General features: G+C 44.6%; 1 protein-coding gene across 3 annotated transcripts in view; it reads left to right on the top strand.

Annotated features, from left to right (window-relative positions):
- The window catches only part of LOC122928036 (solute carrier family 23 member 2-like), a 368,046-nt gene that overhangs the window by 61,718 nt on the left and 283,725 nt on the right, over positions 1 to 22,603 (top strand). For 2 of the 3 annotated variants that reach the window (XM_044280499.1, XM_044280500.1), the window contains exon 3: positions 18,881 to 19,038. The exons of the other annotated variant lie outside the window; for it this stretch is intronic. In XM_044280499.1, coding sequence (XP_044136434.1) covers positions 18,881 to 19,038 — 158 coding nt within the window. The remainder of the gene's footprint in view (positions 1 to 18,880; positions 19,039 to 22,603) is intronic. 3 annotated transcript variants of the gene reach the window in all.

Raw genomic sequence — 22,603 nt, 5'->3', positions numbered from 1 at the left:
TACCTATGCCATGCCATTGCGTGGATCTGAAATAGAGCATTAGGGTAGACATGTGTTTCCTTAAATGTGTTTCCTTAAATTCAGCCATAAAGGCATTAGCATAAGGTGGCGCTACATTTGCGCCCATAGCGGTCCTTTTCTTCTGGATATAAAAATTGTCGCCAAAATTTCGTTGTAATACAATCTTTAGTAATTGTATACAGAAGTTTTGGACTGGTATTGTAAGATTGGAGGTTATCAGAAGTGTGGCCACTGCTTGAATACCTTTATCATGGGCTATGGAGGTGAATAGGCTATTAACACCTAGTGTCACTAGTAGAGTTTCTGGAGGTAAATTATTAAGATTGGAGATGATAGAGAGAAAATGGGAAGTATCAAGGAGAAAGGATCGTGTTTGATTAATCAGTGGATTCAGTACTTTTTCCAGGAGGATGGATAGTGAAGAGAGTAGGGAGTCTATGGAGGCTACAATGGGCGTACCTGGTGGATGAGTTAGGTTTTTATGTATTTTGGGTAAGATATAGTATACCGGAAGGCTAGGGTTGTCATTGAAAAGGAAAGTGTAGGTGGGTTTGTCTATGGTACATATCTGGAGGTGATGATCTAGGTAGGTGGTGATGTCTTTTTTGAGTTGAAAATTGGGATTGTATGGTACTCGTTCGTAAGTAGTAGTGTCTGCCAGCTGTCTGTTAATTTCTTGGATGTAGGCTGTGGTGTCCATTACAACTATGGCACCCCCTTTGTCCGCTGGTTTGATGGTAATAGATTTTTCAGATTGTAGTGCGTTCAGAGCAATATGCTCTTTGCTTCTCAAGTTTTTTGTGGTATGGAGATTGCCATTTTTGAGAAGTGAAACATTGGTTTTAATTTCTCGGTCAATAAGATTGATAAATGCCTCAACTCCGTGGTATATTTTAGGGGGCATGAAACGGCTTTTATTCTTTAGGCCCAATTTTTGTATGGAGATGGAGGAGGGAGATGTGTAGGTGGGGGGGTGAGGTTATATTTTCTGACAAATGGGCTTTAAGTCTGAGCGATCTATAAAACCTGTTCAATTCTTGTTCAAGGGGGAATTGGTTGCCATAGGGACAGACAGAGAGTTCCTTGGATAGTACATTCAGCTCGGCTGGTGACAGGGTTCTAGATGAAATTTTAACTATAAGGTTCCTACCTGTGATCGGGTCTGGATGCCGGTGGGTTTCAGGTCGGTGGGTGCCCCTTCCTCGGCGTATGCGTTGTATTTTCTTTGTGGTCGGTGACCTCGCCTGGGAAAAAAAAATTGTGGGCGGTAATTGATGGAACGGTCGCTGTTTGAGTATGATGATGCGTATCCTGCGTAGGACGTTTGTCCGTATCTTGTGGTGGTGTCTTGCCCTTGTTTAATTGATAGTCTTCTGTGTCCCGGGTAAACTTGGTGCTTTTGGTGTTTTCCAAATATTTTCTGTTTTCTTCCAATGTTTTTTCTGTATTTCTCTTTAGTTCGGACCATTTTGTAGATGAGGTGGTTGAAAGAAGTTGAGTTTCAATAGCAGTAAGCTTCTCTTTGGATTCTTGGATTGCTTTTTGGAGAAATTCGATACTGAGGACAATTATATCCAATGAGCATTTATTTAGAATGATCTCAAACTTATTGCAGTATTCTGTGTTGAGGGAAATACAGTTGGTCGAAGATGGACCTGTAGTCCTCTAGGGATCATCTTGTGTCTGAAATATTCAGCGAGAGCTTCAGTGCAGTGAAGTTCGGTAGAGAGAAGTTTCTTTGACTCACGTTCCCAGTCTCTTATGAGAAGTTTACTGTGTGGTACATGTAGGAAATCGCTTGGTGCTGTGACCTCAGAGACAGTCGTCTCTGCTGCTCTTTTCAGAGACCCAGAAGTCCATTTAAGGACTATTGTGTGTGGCAGCAGCAATATCTTTTTTTAGCGCAAACCGCGCTAAATATTGTACAATAGTTGGGCCGCGAGAGACAGTGACATTAGCTGCGCCACTTCATCAGTGTAAAGTGTGCGCATCCAAAAAATATCTGTGACATCCAGTGTACTTTTTCAATAGACGGTGTCTGCTTCTGACAGTGACATTAGCTGTGCCACATCATCAGTGTAAAATGTGTGCATCCAAAAGATATCTCTGACATCTATTGTACTTTTTCAATAGACGGTGTCCACTTCTGACAGTGACATTACCAGTGTAACATGTGGGCTTAAAAAATCTATCTGTGACATACAGTGTACTTTTACATAGACAGTGACATTACTGGTGGTACTTCTCCTGTATAACCTTAACTCATCCCAAATACCTGTGACATTCCCTGTAATTTTTTATTAGCCGCTGGTGACAGCATTGACATTATCTGGAGGATATCTCCTGTGTGACGTTTCCACATCCCAAATACCGTTTTACATTTTTTTTCGCATACACTTCCAAATCATACGCTACTGTACGTGTGACATACTTTTAAGCATATATAACATTTAATATGAAGAAGGCGAGCAGTAAAGGATGGAGAAGTGGCCATGATGCTGGTGGTGCACGAAGAGGCCGTGGCCCTGGGCGGGTTGAAACTGAGCCTGCTGTCAGAGCACAAGAAAAAAAATCATCCACAAAACCAAGGTTTATGTCCCTGTTTGCAGGGCGGGGCAGGACACCACACTTGAAGTCAGACCAGTGTGACCAAGTGATCGTTTGGATTGTAGCAGATAATGCTTCCAGTCGCTTAAGCACCACCCTATCTTCCACCAAGTCCAGTCTCCGTAGACAAGAGTCTGCTCAGCACAATCCTCACCCTGATCCTCCTTCCTCCCACCATGGAGAGTCTGGGCAAACAAGTGATCCCACACTTGGATATTCCAAGTAGATATTTTCTGCGCCGTTCCTAGATTTGGCCCTCTCGCCAAGCAAACTTGAAGAGGGACAGATCTTGTGCCCTGATTCACAAACTCTTGAGCATCCCGAATCACAAGAAGATGACGGTGGGTAATGGCAATTACTGTTTAATGAGGTGGATGATGATGAGACATAGTTGCCAAAAGTCAACAGTAATTACTGTCTCAAGAGGTTGATGAAGAGGATGAGACACAGTTGTCAATCACTGAGGTTGTGGTTAGGTCAACAAGTCAGGAGGATGAGCAGAGTGAGGAATTTGAAGAGGAGGTGGTGGACGATGAAGTCAATGACCCAACCTGGGAAGGTGGAAAGCCGAGTGAGGACAGCAGTACAGAGAGGGAGTGATCTGCTGCACTGCAACAGGCTGGAAGAGGCAGTGAAGTGGCAAAAGGTAGAAGGCGGGCCACACCAAACAGGCCTGCAACTGTTCCACAGAGCACCCCCATGCGGAAATCTCCCTTGCCAAGGGGTAGGTGTTCCGCAGTATGGCGCTTTTTTGAGGAAAGTGCGGACGACATAGAACAATAGTTTGCAAACTGTGCCGTACTAAAATGAGTCGGGGCATAAACACTAGCAACCTCACCACCGCCAGCATGATCTACCACATGGCATCCAAGCACCGTAATAAGCGGGTCGAACGCCTGGTCCACAGTCTGTGTCTGCGGATCACACCACTGCCTCCTCTTCCCCTGTGTTATGTAACATAGTAACATAGTACATAAGGCCGAAAAAAGACATTTGTCCATCCAGTTCGGCCTGTCATCCTGCAAGTTGATCCAGAGGAAGGCAAAAAAAACCTGTGAGGTAGAAGCCAATTTTCCTCACTTTAGGGGAATAAAAATTCCTTCCCGACTCCAATCAGGCAATCAGAATAAATCCTTGGATCAACGACCCCTCTCTAGTAGCTATAGCCTGTAATATAATTACGCTCCAGAAATACATCCAGGCCCCTCTTGAATTCCTTTATTGTACTCACCATCACCACCTCCTCAGGCAGAGAGTTCCATAGTCTCACTGCTCTTACCGTAAAGAATCCTCTTCTATGTTTGTGTACAAACCTTCTTTCCTCCAGACGCAGAGGATGTCCCCTCGTCACAGTCACCGTCCTGGGAATGAATAGATGATGGGATAGATCTCTGTACTGACCCCTGATATATTTATACATATTAATTAGATCTCCTCTCAGTCGTCTTTTTTCTAAAGTGAATAACCCTAATTTTGATAATCTTTCAGGGTACTGTAGTTGCCCCATTCCAGTTATTACTTTAGTTGCCCTCCTCTGGACCCTCTCTAGCTCTGCTATGTCTGCTTTGTTCACTGGAGCCCAGAACTGTACACAGTACTCCATGTGTGGTCTGACTAATGATTTGTAAAGTGGTAGGACTATGTTCTCATCACGGGCATCTATGCCCCTTTTGATGCAACCCATTATCTTATTGGCCTTGGCAGCAGCTGCCTGCCTTTTTTGCAGCTTAGTTTGCTGTTTATTAAAATTCCTAGATCTTTTTCCATGTCAGTGTTACCGAGTGTTTTACCATTTAATAAGTACGGGTGACTTGCATTATTCCTTCCCATGTGCATAACTTTACATTTGTCAGTGTTAAACCTCATCTGCCACTTATCTGCCCAAGCCTCCAATCTATCCAGATCGCTCTGTAGTAGTATACTGTCCTCTTCAGTGTTAATTACTTTACACAGTTTAGTGTCATCTGCGAAAATTGATATTTTACTATGCAAGCCTTCTACAAGATCATTAATAAATATATTGAAGAGAATAGGGCCCAATACTGACCCCTGAGGTACTCCACTCCACATGTGCTGTCGAAGGCGCTGGCTCGGATGCCTCCCGCCCTGCACCTGGACCTTCGCAAGCACCATCAGCGACCACATCCACTTCCGTGTTCCAGCGCAGCAACTTTCCAAATGACTAGCTCTGGAAATTTTGCCATTTAGGCTTGTGGACACTGAGGCCTTCAGCAGCCTGATGTTGGCGGCCGTGCCATGTTACACAGTCCCCAGCATTTTTCAAGGTGTGCCCTGCCCGCCTTACACCAACATGTGTCCGGTAACATCAGACATGCCCTGACCAACGCAGTTACTGGGAAAGTCCACTTAAGCACAGACACAGGGCCAAATGCATTCGGCCAGGGACGCTATATTTCCCTCACCGCACACTGGGTGAACTTTGAGGAGCCCAGGAGCGAGTCGTACCCTGGGATGGCACAGGTGCTTCTGATGCCAAGGATTGCGGGCCCTAATTCCATCAGGGTTTCCACCACCACCTACGTTAGTGGCTCCAAACCCCACTTCTCCTCCTCCATCCCGACTTTCACCTCAGAATTATCCTCTTGCAGCACCAGTCAGCCATCAGTCGGTAGCTGGAAGCAGTGTAGCACTGCAGTGGGGAAGCGTCAATAGTCCGTGCTGAAGCTGGTCTGCTTAGGTAACAAACAGCACACCGCCGCAGAGCTGAGGCAGCAGGTAAGAGACCAGACTGAGCTGTGGCTCTCGCCAATCAACCTAGAACCAGGCATGGTTGTGTCTGATAATGGCCGTAACTTGGTTGCAGATTTGGAGCTCGGCAAGCTCACACACCTCCCATGCCTAGCCCACATCTTAAACTTAGCGGTTCAACGGTTTCTCAAAACCTACCCCAATTTGCCTGAGCTACTAGTGAAGGTGCACCGCGTGTGTGCACATTTCCGCAAGTCATCGACAGCTTCAGCCGGTCTATCAAAGCTGCAGCAGCGCAGGAAATTGCCAGCTCATCGGCTGTTGTGCGACGTGAGCACGTGCTGGAACTCCACGTTCCACATGTTGGCCAGGCTTTGTGAGCAGCAGAGGGCAGTTGTGGAATACCAGCTGCAACATGGTTGTCGCCTTTCCAGTCAGCTTCCACTATTCACAAGCGAGGCGTGGGTATGGATGTCTGACCTCTGTGAGGTTTGTATTAACTCTGAGGAATCGACACAGATAGTGAGCGGCAATAATGCTATAATCAGCATAACTATCCCACTTCTGTGTCTACTTAAACGCTTGCTCCTCACAATTAAGGATGACACTTTGCATGTGAAAGAGGTGGAAATGGGGGAAGACATTACACAAGGTGTTAGCCAGACCACCCTCAGTTCGTCTTCTTAGCGCGATTTGGACGATGAAGAGGAGGAGCAGGAGACTGCCTCTGCTACAGAGGATAGTACCCATGGAAGTTTAATTCCATCTGTTCTGCGTGGGTGGGCAGAAGAGGAGAGAGAGGATGAGGAGATTGAGAGTCATTCTTTGGATGATGACAGCAAAGTCTTTCCTGTTGGTACTCTGGCACACATGGCTGACTTCATGTTAGGCTACCTTTCCAGCGACCCGTTATACGCATTTTAGACAACACGGATTACTGGTTGTTCACCCTTCTCGACCCCCGCTACAAAGAGAACTTTTTATCTCTCATTCCTCTGGTGGAGAGGACGAGGAAAACAGTGCAATAACAGAAGGTCCTTGTTGAAAAATTGCTCCAAAAATTTCCATCTGACAAAACTGGCAGCAGAGTCCGTAGTTCCTTGGGCAACCGAGGAGGGGAGACAAGGGGAACACACAGCAGTTCCAAAAGAGGCAGGGCAACACTTTCCAAAGCCTACTGTGACAAGGATGGAAACATTTTGGAAGATGGTGAAGGAGTACATGGAAGATCATGTCAAAGTCCTTAATGATCTCTCAGTGCCTTACAACTACTGGGTGTCCAAGCTGGACACGTGGCATGAACTGGCGCTCTACGCCTTGGAGGTGCTGGCCTGCCCTGCTGCCAGCGTTTTGTCTGAGCGGGTATTTAGTGCTGCTGGTGGCATAGTTGATAAGCATATCCGCCTTTCAACTAAAAATGCTGACAGGTTGACTCTTATAAAAAGGCCTGCACCCAAGGCCTGGATTGACCATGACTTCTCAACTTCACCAGAGAAAAGCTAATGAACATAAAGGCACTTTAAATGTGTTGTTTATAATGTTTTACAGGGTCAGCTCACCTGCAGGCCCTCGCATATAATTTTTTAGAGGGTCAGCTCAACAGTAGGCCTTCACCTACAATCTTTTACTGGGTTAGCTCAGCTGCAAGCCTTCACATATAATTTATTTAAGGGTCAGCTCACCTGCAGGCCCTCACATATAATTTTTTAGAGGTTCAGCTCACCAGAAGGCCCTCACCTACAATTTTTTACAGGTTCAGCTCACCAGTAGTCCGCACCTAAAATGGGGACTTTTGTATGGTCAACTCACCTGCAGTCCCTTGCATATAATTATTTAGAGGGTCAGCTCACCAGCAGGCCTTCACCTACAATCTTTTACAGGGTCCACTCACATGCAGGTCTTCGCATATAATTTTTTAGATTGTCAGCTCACCAGCAGGCCATCAATCATAATTTTTCAAGGGTGTATTATGCCCTTGTTTATGTGTAATAAAGGGTGTATTGGAGCACCAGTTCCTTGTAATTTTTGGCATCCCTTTCACTTAGTGCATAGGTTTTATGAGTGTAGGAGTCCCACTACCTGAAAAATTCTGAATGAGGCCTTCCTTTATGTGATATACAGGTTGTATCTGAGTGCCACTACCTTGTAAGTTTTGGCAGCACTTGCACTTTATATACAAGTAAATATACAGGAAATAATGTTTCCTAGCAATTTTTCCTCCGTCTAAAATCAATTTTATCTTCGATTTGGTGCGTATTATTGTCAGTCTGTAAAAATGGCATACTTCTCGGACAACATCGCTCCCAGCAGTGACCTGGGAGTCCAAGATGCATCCATACATATACCCCATGCTGTTCCCAAACAATTTCAGTGGTGTTACCATCAATTTAGGAACTTTTCGTATGAACCAGACACCCTCCCCTCTTCAGAGAAGGGGGTGCCTGGTTTAATGCTTGGGTTCTCCCATTGACTTCTATTGTGCTCGGGTGCTCGGTAGGTGTTTGGTCCGAGCACCCAAGCACTATCGTGATTGATCAACACTAGTACTAACATGTGCACACATATGCTGCCAGAAGTCTGCCCCGGGCCCGATTCAACGTCCTGTGGTTTTTGTCTGGACGCCTCTCGGCATGTTTGTCTTGCTGCAGCCACATCTACAGCCTGCCCCCATTATAGTGAATGGGGCCCAGAGCGGACTACTGTCAGCACACGTGCGCAAACGTTAGTATGGATCCAGCACGCTGTTCCCCTGCCGGAACAGCCTGCTGGACAATCCTAATGCCAGTGTGAATGAAGCCTTAAATATAACGGATCCTTTTAATTCAGGTTCTGAGATTGTCTGCTGGATCGCAAAACCTGAATTAAAATTGCAGAAATGAAAGCAACCTAAGACGAGGCACAAATATGCTTGAGTGAAACTGGCCTTAGGATTGTAGCTAGTGTTAGGGATTAGCTCTTTTTCGGGGGTCAGTCTCACAATTATCTTCACAACAGCCAGATTGCAGGTCCAAACGTGAGGTTTATTTTCAGAACAACAAAACATAAAGTAACACCTTGCCTGTCTGGGCTCTAACTAAACATGAAATATCCCTACCTCACTTAAAGCACTGTGTACACATGGTAATAACATGCGGCTTTTCCAGCCAATAGTCCAGCTCACTTCCAGGCTGTAACAAAGTCAGTCCAGTACCTTTGGGGGTATGGGGTCTAGCAGTCCTGCCGACTCTGACCTTGTGACTGTCGTTTCCCAGACCTCGCAGATTCCCCTAAAGTTCAGGCTATCACCTAGCCCCGTGGCCCCTCAGCCAGCTCGGCTGAGACCACCCTTACGGAGCATCCAGCAGGACTCTGCTGCACAAAGAATATCTCCCCTGACTGACAGTCTGGGCTGGGCTCTTATCCCAGACTGATTGTGACTGTGGCTGCCTCAGACCTGATGACTCATGGGGAAGACATAGAAACTCCTGCCATAAATCTCCCCTAGTAGCTATGAGGCCTGTCAATGTCTCACATACTACCCCCCCTTAATTCAATCCCGTAGGGGTGAACACTAGCATCAAATCCAGATGCTCGTGAGCTGGCATCGACCTGGCCTACAGTCTTCCCCTTATTCTGCCAGACCCAGGACAACAACGCTTGGTTTGTCCCCCTCATGAGTTTATTACAAAGCCGATAAGACCTACAGGGTTTTCTTGCCCATCTTATGAGCAGATACTCTGTTTCACGAGTGAGGATGATTCGCTTTCGCACCCGTGGTCTGTCTCTTTTCTTTTTTCTGTTCCCCTCCACATTTGGCATTCAGTCTCTGGAAATTCTCTCAGAAGATGTTTTTATACGACTGTTTTTATCGCTCTCCTTTTAGATTCTCTGGCTTCTGCACATGCTTCTCATTGACTGAACTGTTCCCAGTCATGGTTGTGTCCTGAGCCTTTCTTCTTTGCCTTGCGGGGTCCCTTCCACAGAACAGGCTTATCCCCGCTCGCTTCTTTAATGTTCCTCCGATTCACTTCTTCCTTCTTTCCAGCAGTGGTTTCTCCCACTTTGGCGGCAGTTTCAGAGACCTCTGCTTCCTTAGTGTTTTCTTTCACTGTGGTAGCCGCTCTTTTGGTCAGTGCAGGAACTGAGGACTTCACGTTCTCCGACACGTCGGCCTTAACTTCTTCAGCCTTGGTTTTCTTGGGCCAGGCATCATATACTTGTCCTCTTAAGTCCTTTTCTTTTTTTTTCATCGAAGTAGGAGGTACCAGGGACTTCACCAGACTTCTGGCGTTTTCTCTAGAGGCTCACTTAGGACACTGTTCTCCTTTCGGGAAGAATTCAGGAGAACCAGCCCACAGTAGTAGACAAGATCCACATATTGGTCGTCCATCTCCACGTATTCCTTCCCCAGCGGGCTGCTGGCTACTCACAGCACACATGTCAACTATACCGCTCGGGTCATTATTGACCCTGACCTCTAGGGGCACTGATGAGCTATTCACCACCTGGGACACCCCCCCAGCAGCAATAGAACCCTGTGGTATGTTTGGTACCCCCTCTAGTACTACCACAGTTTGCTGTCCGTTCACCACCTTGGGTACACCCAGCTGTAACTTCTCAACATTTATCAACCCTTCTGCTTTTTTTATAATTTTTCCTCCAGGGGGCACTATTCCCCCGACCACATCCTGCAACGGAAAAGGCATGTTATTATCATCACTTATTTCACAAGTTGTCACATTTTCATTTTGTACTTTATCAGCACCATTGTTTCTAATGGTCACTTCATTTAAAGGGCTAGAAACCACTTCTGCTGGAGGTTTGTCCCTGACTGCAGAAGTGTTTCCACCTCTCCACAAATCACGGACCACCATTCAGTCATGTATGAGTGTATTTATATTACCAACAAATCCATCAGTTTCAGCTGTCATTACCTGACAGTCCTCATTAGCCGCATGTCTGTCCAGCGTATTTATCCCTTTACCAGTCTCTGGTTTCAATATTGTGCTACCTCTTACCCGGGCCAGCATAGGGTCTCTAATTTTCACCACCCCAAGCCTAGCCTTGGTCATGGGTATATTGGGACACACAATAATCTTCTTCCCTGCAGATTCCTGTGAGGGAAAAACCGCAACAGGCTTACCCGCCTGTTCAGACACTGCGTTTAGTCACATCCCCTTGAAACAGTTCCTGATCTCTGCTTTTTATCACCTACCGGCCCAGCAGGTAGCAACTGTTGCCGGCTCACTCTCACAGGGTCTGCCAGACCAATAAACACAGGAACATTCTTACCGCCTGACATCGGGAATTCGGTAGTCTCGGGAGACAAAGATATTCCCAGGACGTCTCTACCGAGGTCACCAGACTTCTCTTGGTTCCTGGTATCCAGAACACCAGCAGACTCCTTACTGCAACCATTGCCACCGGTTGAAATAGCATGGCCTGGAGTCCCAACTTATCCTGGACAGTCACTCCAGCCGCACCCTTAGGACTCTGTGCACAGTCGCAGGTAATATAGGAAAACCGCACTGTTCTCCATCTTCTTGTCTTCCATATATCTGCTTTTCCACCAGAACTCCGCTCTCAGCCACGTTTAAAGCAGCCTCTCCAAGTGCAGCACTCAGCTTCCTTAACAAGTAATTAGTTTCCCCCATCAGCTGCTCCATTACTTCCTCTGTTGCTTTGGTTTTCCACCAAACCGGGCCACTTCCCATAGATGACATCACCTTCGGTATGAGCGGTTTCCACTACATCAGACCATCTTTCACCCAGGTCGCCATTTTGACCCAAAAATTTCCATAGGTCAGTCTCTGTAAATTAGGGCTACTGGCCCTTTAAATCCCCGATTAGTTTGCACCACAGAAAAAAAAAGTCCAGATTATCACCAGCACCAGTACTGACCAGGAACAGGTACGCTGACGCCACTTTAATGCAGTGGCAGGGTCAGGTGGATAATATATCCTGTATTTGTTGTAATGCCAATTGCGTGTGCAGGGTACTATCCCACCCTTCCAAGGTGTTATAACGCACATCCCAGATTAGGAATGCCAGACTGGTGTAGTGGCCTATAATGTCTGTGTAGGATAGTGATAATTGTGTCTCGGTGGCTCCTTGCACACTTGCAATCAATTTGAGTGTAGTGATAATAGGAGTAATAGAGGAACTTGGCAGAATAATTGATGTCCAGACTTTTAGATGATGTTCAAATGTTGCTTTACTTGAAATAACTTGCATCCAAACAGCATACAGCATTGGTCTCTTGCTTCTAGCAGGTTTTGGCAATTATTGGCAGGAATGAGTACTTCTGCTGTCTTCCCCATGCAGGGGTTCTCCTGAACAGGGGTGGCTGGTACACTAACTCTAACTTCCTTCTCCACTCATGCTGCAGGATGTGGGACTAGCCCACCTCTCGACAGAGGGGGAGCTAAGCTGGAATAATCCATTCCAGCTCAGATACACTAAACACTAAACCATACTTGCCAATGGGTTGCTGCCACCTACTAGTAACCAGGGAAATTACATGAACAATTACATTTAACATAGGTTTATATGCACATTTGTAGAAGACATAATATAAATTACATCAGATGATAGTATAAAGGCTCCTAGGAGATAGTAGCGGGGTAGAGGCGTGTAGTAACACAACTCTGGGGTGTTACACAGCCTCCTTAGTTGTCATTGCCTCTAGCAACCATGTTGCATTTTACTTTTCAGCAGTTACGCCTGCACGCATCCTCCACCAATGGTGAGAGATTAGCTCTTTTTCAGGGGTCATTCTCACAATTATCTTCACAACAGCTGGATTGAGACCACTCTTACAAAGCCTCCAGCAGGACTCTGTTCCACAAAGAATCTCTCCCTTGACTGACAGTCTGGGCTGGGTTCTTATTCCAGACTGATTGTGGCACCTGGTGCTGCCTCAGACCTGATAACTGATGGGGAAGACATGGAAACTCCTGTCATAAATCTCCCATAGCAGCTATGAGGCCTGTCACTGCCTCACATTAGTTATAGGAAATGTAAAAAAAAAAAGAAGAAAAGTGAAGGATCTTCAGGACCGGCCCCAACCATTGGAGAAAGACTGTAATGTGAATGGGAATGTCTCCTAAATGAAAACTGATTATTGGTCAAAAGGGTCATTGGGAAACAATTGTGTTGCTAGGCAGACATCAGCATTATTTGCAAGCACACATAAGGGTACCGTACTTTCGCACTAGCGTTTTTGTTTTCCGGTATTGAGTTCCGTCACAGGGGATCAATACCAGAAAAAAACTGATCAGTTTTATCCTAATGCATCCTGAATGGAGAGCATTCCGTTCAGGATGCATCAGTTCAGTCCCTCTTATGTTTTTTGGCTGGAGAAAATACCGCAGCATGCTGCAGTTTTCTCTTTGGCCAAAAATCCTGAACACTTGACAGAATGCAGGATCCGGCATTAATTTCCATTAAAATGCATCCCCAACCTGAAAAACAAGGCAGATTCTGCTCATTTGCATGTCTTTCCCATATGCCCATGTTTATGCAAATGAGTTTTTACATGACAAAACTGTATAGAAAAGTTATTGAATATTATGTTAGGTGTCACGGACGGTGTACAGGAAACAAGACAAAGCAACATGCATATATGACTCACTGGATCCTAAGCTAAGGAACCATAAGGGAGACCCCTGCACAAGACCTGAGACTTTCTCTGGCTGCTCAGCCTATGCAACGATCCCAGAGGTGGATGGTTGCATATCCACGTACCTCGACTATATAACCCCTGAACACCCTACAATAGTGAGGGGACACGACCACCGGCTCCCTACACCAGACACGGAGGGAGTCAGGGTCACCTGGGATCCAGCAAACAGAAAATAACAGATAAATGTTCAGCACTTAACAAGAAAACAAGATCAGCATGCACACACACTCCAGGAAGTAGTATAAGCTGCCCAGTAATGCATTATGGGGCGGAATTTAAAGGGATGCAATCAGTCCAACCACATGACAGCTGAGAGAGGCTAACGAGATGAGGAACTGAACATCACAACAAAGAAACTCAAGGAGGAGGTTCTGAAAGGCTTCTGTCAGAGCTTCTCAGCTGTCTGGTTGTGACATTAGGACAATCAGAAAACATTTTGTCGCCCTAATGATATTGATCTAGGTGCGCAGGTCCACCAAGCCAACCAACAGATGCAAAATAACTTTGAGGCTTACTGGTTCTCAAACAGATGAGAGCTGGTTTGGAATATCTCATAGTGCACAAGGCTGCCATTGCAAGGTATGCTGGCTGTTATCTGTCTCCTGGATAGGTGGATGGCTTGTACATACCTGGATTTTGGCATATAGCCTTTGTGTGGTTGTCTACTGTATGTTGTACATAATAGGAGTCTAAGACGCATCCAGCTATCCTCTTAATGTTGTTTCCAAACCATTTTGATGGGGTTTCCATCAATTTCTAACCTTTTTTTATGAACTAGACACCCTCTTCTCTTCCGAGCAGGGGGTGCCAGGGGTTTTTCCCATTGACTTCCATTGTATTAAATTGTATTCGAGCACCTGAATTATTCGACCGGGCACTAGGATCTGCCGAGCACAGTGATGCTCTAGCTGAACCGCAGTTCGGCCGAGCATGCTCACTCATCACTATAAATGACCCCTGATAACTTTTATTGACTGAATTCAGGAAATGTAAGCCGAAGCACTGACCTGACAAAGGTTGGGTTCTGCATCCAGGACTTTTTTCTCTGCTAAAAAGAAATATTCTCCAGAACGAAAACTGAACGGATCCCATTAAAGTCAATAGGATTTGTTAGGTGCTGTTGCTTGTTATGTACCAAACCCCCACTTTTGATATTTCAGTTCTTCTGCTGCGGAAAATATTAGTGCTGAGTCAGTACATCCTGCAGGATAAAACTAATACGCAGGTGCACATAGTCATGATCAAAGGGGAAATTAGGCAAGGTGTAGCAGCATTTTATAACCATACAGTGTATGATATATGTATTAACTAATACCACATCTAATAAAAAATTAAATATGAGGTAATATATAAATATATTTTAAACATAAAATATATGTCCCCATATGCCAAGAGCAAGGTGACCTCAGTACGGGAACCTAACTCTAAACCTATCTCTATGCTGTTTGTAGTCACCTAAAATTTAAGGATGTTACCTTACCGGTGCTACTGTGCTTTACTTTGTTTCCCCTTTAATTGTGACTATGTGCACCTGCATATTTATTTACACTGCAGCATCTACCGACTAATTCTTTTTGTGATTAGCTGTTGCAAGCCTAGCTGCAGGGTAAAGCATAGGGGCACAAAGTAAGAGCCTAAGGTCAGTGTAAAGTCCATAAAAAAAAAGTATGTGTTTCATCCGTGAAGCTGTCCGTGAAGGATCCTTTGTGGTCCGTGTGTCCGTTTTTACCATCCGTGTCTTCCGTAATTCACTGACATGGATCAGCTGAAAATTAATTTCCAAAGAATTTACTATTAGTCTTCAGTGAAAAACGGACGCAACACGGACACGACACGGATATGTGTCAGTTATTTTCCCGAACCCATAGACTTCAATGGACATGCTTGGTCTGCATCACAGATGATAGTGCATGTCCTCATGATTTTTTTACTGACCCACTGTCAGTAAAAAAATACTGAAATGTGAACAGACACTTTTAAATCAGAGGGTACGTGTGCTGTTTGCGGAAAATGCGTACAGCACACGTCAGTGAAAAACAGAAATGTGAACAAGGCCTAAGCCGGTGGTGAGAGTCCCATAAGATTACGTTTTAAAGCTTTAGTTGCTGATCGTTGTTTTGCTGAAACCAGCACAGAGTAGAAAAATACATAGCAGGCATTACCCAACTGTATTATATTTCACTTTTTTAGACCACAGTGAAAATTCTACTTACATTAGTGTACACCCGAACAGACCCACATACAGCCAAGCCACACCCACCCATGGCAGTCAATAGCCACAAGAGTTTGAAGTGAGGTGGTACCCTTGAAAAAGCTCTACATTTTATAACCCTCATTGTACATGTTTGGCACAGCAAGAAAGGAGTTGCGGCACTGTGCTGTATATATATATGGTGCAATGATCGAGGTGGTAAAGTTGCTGTGCTTGCTCAATCAGGGCAGGAGCTTGGATGTTACTAACAGTCAGGGCCTGAGTAAAGGGGGGCCACCTGTGGCTGGCACCCCAGGGTCTTTATCTCTATGAAGAATGCAGGGTCACCTGCCAGATCTGTGAGTTGATGCCCCTGCGAAACATGCAGATGCAAGTGGAGGCTGAACTAATACTGAATGAGGAGAGAGCCATTGCTGTACCTGCAGTCCACTCTCTCCTGGAGCTCAACGTAGGCCCTAAAACGTGTATTTACCTTCCCTGTTTAGAGGAGCGATAATAATGTAACATCCCAGAGTTATGTTACTAAACTCTTTTTCCCCGCTACTATTTGTTGGTAACATGTGCCTTGTCATTTAATGTGATTTTATTTAATATTCCTCACAAATGTGCATTGAAAGCCTTGTTTGAATGTACTTTGCTGTAATTTCCATGTACACCAGCAGGTGGCAGCAATGCGTTACCAGGGCATTACTAACAGTTTAGCATATCTAGACTGGAATAGTTTATTCCAGTTAACTCCTCCCCTCTTTGAGCATAGTGGGCTTGCCCATGTCCTGCCTCATGGGGAGAGAAGGAAGTTAAAGTTACTGTGCCAGCCACCTTGGCTAGGGGAAGGCTGTGCTGGTAGGAACTCCCAGTTCTAGGGATCCCAACCCAGGATCGTGTCTCGGCTGAGACCAAAGATCTTCATTCCCAGTATGAGCCTTCAGCCTCGGCTGGTGACAGGCAAGCAGCCATCTCCAGAACTCCAGGAAGAACCATTCCCTGTGAGCACAACTGTGAGTAACATCCAGAGACCAGGATAAGCCAAATTTCTCCTCAGCTAGTCAATCCCATACACAGCAGAAGACAGACAGAGCAGAAGGTATAGATTCCTGCCACATATTACTAAGCCATAAGCAGATGACTAATCCTGCAAGAGAGCTCCAGGCACATGATAGAAGCAGAAGAGATATTGATCCCTGCCATACATTGCCAATACCTGCTGGGACCCAAGACTATTGCTGTATCTCATGTGGATTAATGCTGCGTCCAGTAAATACAAGTTTGAATTATATCCCAAGTCTGGATCTCATTCATTGCTGCCAAGTTCCTCAATTACTCCTACTAGCAACACACTCATTTATTGCAAGTGAGCCAGGATGCAGGAGTCCAGCCGTACCAAGGTAGGAGACACCGTTGACACTATACCTACTACTACACAGAGACATTACCCCACTCTGGCATTCCTAACCTGGTACGGGAGTTGCAACACCTTGAGGGGCCCTGAGACAGTACCCTGCGCACACTGCATTTGGCGTCACGAACATAAACTATAGACTTCTATACCCATATCCAGACCCACTGCATAATTTGGCGTCCGTGTAACCGTACCATGGTCCAGCTCATTGCAATTACTGTGGCCAGTAGGTGGCAGCACTATAAACCCATGCTGTCTCCTGCTGGCACTGGAGTGGCACAAAAAGTGAGCCCTTTGGAATTGTGCTGCTGGAAAGTAAGAGTAAATGGAAAGAGGTGGGAAATGTGCAGCAGCCCATCCCCCCAAACAACCAGAAAAGCCTGCATGAAGATCTCTTATGCTGTTTTTAAGTGCCTCTAATGCCACTGCCCCCCCACCCCCTCTTAACTCCTAGGGGTGCCTTCCCTTTGCCCCCTGAGGGGCTCCTGGTAGGATGTGTTTTCTCATGCTCGTTAGGCCCCTTTTACATCAGCGTAACGGATTAGGTCCGTTCAGGGTGCGTTCAGTGAAATTCTCACCATTTTGCTAGCAAGTTCAGTCAGTTTTGTCTGCAATTGCGTTCAGTTTTTTCCACGTGAGTGCAATGCGTTTTGATGCATTTTTCATGCGCGTGATAAAAAACGTAAGGTTTACAAAACAACATCTCCTAGCAATCATCAGTGAAACATGCATTGCACCTGCACTTGCTTTCGGATGCAATGAGTTTTTCACTGAAGCCCCATTCACTTCTATGGGCCAGGGCTGCGTGAAAAACGCAGAATATAGAACATGCTGCGTTTTTCACTCAACGCAGAACTGATGCGTGAAAAAAAAAACGCTCATGTACACAGACCCATTGAAATGAATGGGTCAGGATTCAGTGCGAGTGCTATGCGTTCACGTCACGCATTGCAACCACACAGAAAACTCATTTATGTGAAAGGGGCCTTACTGTTACCCTACACATCTCACATAGTGCAGTCACATCATGTCTCCCCTTCACACACAGAGGGGCTGACAAATGTCATATCTCTGCATTGCCTGCGTTAGTCATGCAACTTTCAATTCCCCTGCCCCTACTTCTCCCACAAAGAACTGCCACACTGTGCCACCATACCCACACGGAATCCTGACTGACTGCAGCATTTACACTATACTGACTGACATTGCATTGTTTACACTAGATTATGAATTGACTGACTGCGGCATTTACAGTAGACTTTGGACTGGCCACCAATTTGTACAAATAACAACTGAGAGAGAAGAATATTATAGGAGTGTGGTGGAAGCAGCAGACAGCCTCATTTCCCCAGTCACGTTAAAAATTTTAATTATGGGGGGCCCTCAGTGTAAGGCCACTCGCAGCAGCCATGATTTTGTCAGGTTGCACTGTGCTGCAGTCAAGAACCACATGGCCAATAAGCCAACGCATCTTCCTTACATTTAACTAACGAAGACCGCACTTTATAGTTGGTCTTCATTGTTAATAGCCACACAGTATTGAAGGTGCTTTGCGCCCATTGACAATGAAAACCAACTATACAATGCGGTCTTCATTATTAAAATGAAAAGAAGCTGCAGGCTACTTGGTCCCACGGTTCTTGACTACAGCACGACTGCTCCATGTGGTCATACCCTCAGGGGAACTGCAAATGTGACATGGAACCTGAGATCCATTCCAGAAAAATTCCTTCCCTTCTGAGCCCTAAAGTGTACCCATACAGCAGTTTACAAATTAGCTTTCCTTTATGAAAAAGCACTGACTGAACAGTTGGAGGCTACCACTGGGGAGAAATTGTATTATCAGAAATCACTAAATAAATAGTTTGAGACTGCAGACCAGATTTCTGTCAGTCAGAAGACTGAGCCTGAGAAGACTGAGCAGCCTGGGAATTTAGCGGATCTGCAGCTAAAAAGAATATAAGGAGGGAACCTGGTAAATGTTTGTTCCCCAGTTAATTTCTGTTTTTTTTTGTCTTTAACTGGAGGCTCGCTTTAATTAATTTACCACTGCAGTTTTACTACTCCGGTAGGGGAGTGCCGTAGGAAAACTGGAGTAGCGTTTCTAGACAAAAGTGTTAGGTTTATAGATGAGCCAAATTTAACATACACCATGGAGCATTTCATAAACTTGGTTCAAGGTATGCACATGCAGACTCGTCCAAAACAAATTCCATTCATTGTGTTTTGTAGCTTCTTTTCAAAATGTCTGTTTTCTCAATCTTCGCAGCATTATATTTTGGCTTTTGGAGGAATTATTGCCATTCCCTTGATTCTATCAGAACCTCTATGTGTGAAGCATGACAATGCAGTGAAAAGCCAGCTGATGTGCACCATATTCTTTGTGTCTGGAATATGTACAATTCTTCAAACAACTATTGGAACAAGGTACTTAAAACATTGCACCTTAATCCAGAGAACAAAATGTCTAAAATGACTTTAAAAAGTATTCATACCCCACACCTACAATCTTAAGTGTATTTTATTTTATGTGATAGACCAACACAAAGTAGCAAGTATGTGTGAAGAGAAAGGAAAATGATACATGGTTTTGAAAATTGTTAATTAATAAAAAAGTGTGGCATGCATTTGTATTCAGCTCACTGTATTCTGATACCTCTAAAAAAAATCCAGTGTGACCAATTGCCTTCAGAAGTCACCTAATTAGTAAATCGAGTCCACCTGTGTGAAGTGTATTCTTAGTTTAACTACAGCTGTTCTGTAAAGGCCTCAGAGGTTTGTTAGTAGACATTGGTGATCAAATAGCATAATAAAAAACAAGAAACACACCAGACAGGTCAGGGATAAAGTAGGAGAAGTGTAAAGTTCTAGAGTTAGGTTATAAAGAAAATATCACAAGCGCTGAACATCTCATGGAGCACTGTTCAATCCATCATCTGAAAATGGGAGAAGTAAGGCACAACTGCAAACCTAACAAGACATGGCCATCCACCTAAACTGACAGCCCAGGCAAGGAGAGCTCTAATTAGAGAAGCAACCAAGAGACCCATGGTCCCTCAGGAGGATCTGCAAAGATCCACAGCTCAGGTGGGAGAATCTGTTGACAGGACAACAATTAGTCGCGTAGTCCACAAATGTGGCCTGTATGGAAGAGTGGCAAGAGTAAAGTAATTTTTCAAAACAAGCCATAAGACGTCCCAATTGTAGTTTGCCACAAGCCATGAAGGGGACATGTGGAAGAAAGTGCTCTGGTCAGAGGAGACCAAAGTTGAACTTTTTGACCTAAATGCAAAATGCTTTGTGTGGTGGAAAACTAATACTGCATCACCCTGAACACACTATCACCACTATGAAACACGGTGATGGCAGCATTATGCTGTGGGGATGATTTTATTCAGCATGGTTAGGAAAGCTTATGAGTTAATATGAGGACAGAGCTAAATACAGTATTGACTCAAAGGGGGCCGAAATCAAATGCACGCCACACTCGTGAGATTTATTATTGAGACTTCTTTAAACAGCAGCAAAAAAAGTCCCAAACACACTCCAGGAGAAGGGTGGAGTAAAAAAACTGGAGTAGCTTTTCAAGACAGATGTGTTAGGTTTAGGGATGAGACAAATTTATCAAACATATGACATTTGATAAATGTGGCATAAAGTACGCTAACCCAGACTCAAGCAAATCTGACTTCAAATATCACCCTCATGATAAATTCACACCATAGTGTTTATACAAAATTTGGTGACATTTTGGGGTTTAGTGTCCTATTCTCCACATCTCCCAAAATGGGATAGGGCAGTGCAGACATGATTATAGCCAGCCCAGCACATTTAGGGCTCATGCACATGAACTTGTGCTGGTCTGGCCCGTATTGCGGCCTGCAAACAGCAGATCCGCAATACACAGGCCCCAGCCATTTGTGTACCGCATCACAGATGCGGACCCATTCACTTGAGTGTTCTATTTTTTTGCGGCGCGGATGGATCACGGACCCATTCAAGTTGAATGAGTCTGCATCCGTCTGCAGAAAGAGCATGGATGTTGTCCATGCATTGGGGACCGCAAATTGTCCTTAATTTAATCTATACCAGGAAACTTGAATAGATTATAGCAGGAACATACACTAGCTCCCTTGCTGGTGTATATTTCTATAATGGCACATGGACCTGCACAGATGTACCACAGTTATTAAGGGACATGCACCTGGTAATAATTGTGGTGCATCTGACACCAGTCTGAGTTTGATTTAGACCGAAGTGTAAAACGTCTTAATAAATGCCCCCCCCCCCCCCCTTTAAATTATTTGTTATTGTTTGCTTTGCAGCCTACAGTGAAATTACAATTTCTCACCAATCGGGTGCTATACAGCTGAGACCCTATTGAGGAGGCAGTATTGAATGGAGTAGTGATAATTGATTATGCATTACATGTAACACTACGGGACTATGTTTTCATAATTTCTTTGGAGATTTATGGAATAGCTGTGCATATACTTAGTTACCCCTTCATGCCACACCCCCTAACTGGACCTGGCAACTGACTGGAAATGGGTCCCAACCTGTAGTGATCCCTTTCATTCTAGTGGTCAGACCTACACTGGCCTAACATTTATTGCCTATAAGTATGGTATAAATGCTAATAGTGGGAAAACATCCTCCATGAGTAAACAGAGAATAGTACACAATATATTACTATTAAACATCACCTAAAATTTAGGAGCTGGCATAGATGTCAGTTAACAGTTACACCAGTTTTCTAATATTTTTTTTTTTTATATGTCTTGCTCCTTGGTTGTTCTGCCCCGTTCTGTTAAGTTCAACTTACTTGTGTTTTTCCACAAAATTTTTTGAGAGAACAGCAGAAAAATTTAAAAAGTCACAAAATGTATGACTTTTGCACAGCGTACATGCTTTGTAAATGATGCCCATTGTATTTAATAAACAGGTACAGCAATATAATCACATGGTTGATGTCCCCATAACCATCGCAGCATGTACTATTATTGGTGATGACTAGAGATAAGTGAATTTCTAAAAAGTTTGATTTGCCAAATTTTAGTTTTTTATACTATTTCAGGTTAAATCAATTCGCACAAGGAAATTTCAGCTTCTAGGCAAATCAAATTTATCCTGAAATTTGGATCAAATTCCACTTTGAGGGATTCGATTCGCTCATTCAATTCGGCAACTTTGCCGCAGTTAGCCCAAAAATTCCCAATTAATTTGTCACAAATCGCTATAAATCAGGTATTCCCAGTCCACTCTGCCTTAGGGTACAGGCACAAGAAGTGGCCATGCTGCTGAGGAGTTGTAGCCATGCTCTGGTAAAAAAACATGTGGCCAATTGGCCGGAGCTGTCTTTCATGTAATAATGAACACCGCACTGCATAGTCCTTCATTGTTAATGGCCGTGCGGCACCTTTAAACAGAGACTGGTGCTGGTATGTGGTTTGGCTGGTTAGGTGGGGGTCACAGTATCCATATTATTGCTGTTCTGGCCTGCAATCTCCTGCAGGTTATTTGACAGGAAACACTGAATATTAATCAGCTCTGACCATTCTCCAACCCCAGTGCTCTCCTGCCGTACAGGTGGGAATCCTTCTTCTGCCATCTGCTTTTCCTCCTTTTCCACATCATCTACTATCAATGAGAATATGTCATCAGGAACATCCAGCTTCTCCTCTCTCTGCATCTTGCTTTCTAGAGATGGCCTTGCGGTTCGCCTGGTGGTCGTTTTGCGGTGAACTTTGCTTGTTCGAATTTCGCCGAACATATAGTGATATTCGCGCGTGCCATATTTTTTTGAATAGCGCCGAACTTTGACCCATGACACATCCATCAGGTGGGACAGAACCGCCAATTGAGACGTTTCAGCACATGGACACACCCCTACCCTATAAATAAACCCAATCTGGCAGCCATTTTACATTCAGTTTTTTTGCCAGTGTAGGGAGAGGTTGCTGTGTGTGGAGCAGGGACAGACTGTTAGGGA

Source organism: Bufo gargarizans, chromosome 2 (assembly GCF_014858855.1).
Source record: "Bufo gargarizans isolate SCDJY-AF-19 chromosome 2, ASM1485885v1, whole genome shotgun sequence".
NCBI lineage: Eukaryota > Metazoa > Chordata > Amphibia > Anura > Bufonidae > Bufo > Bufo gargarizans.
This window is presented reverse-complemented; position numbering and strand designations above follow the sequence as displayed.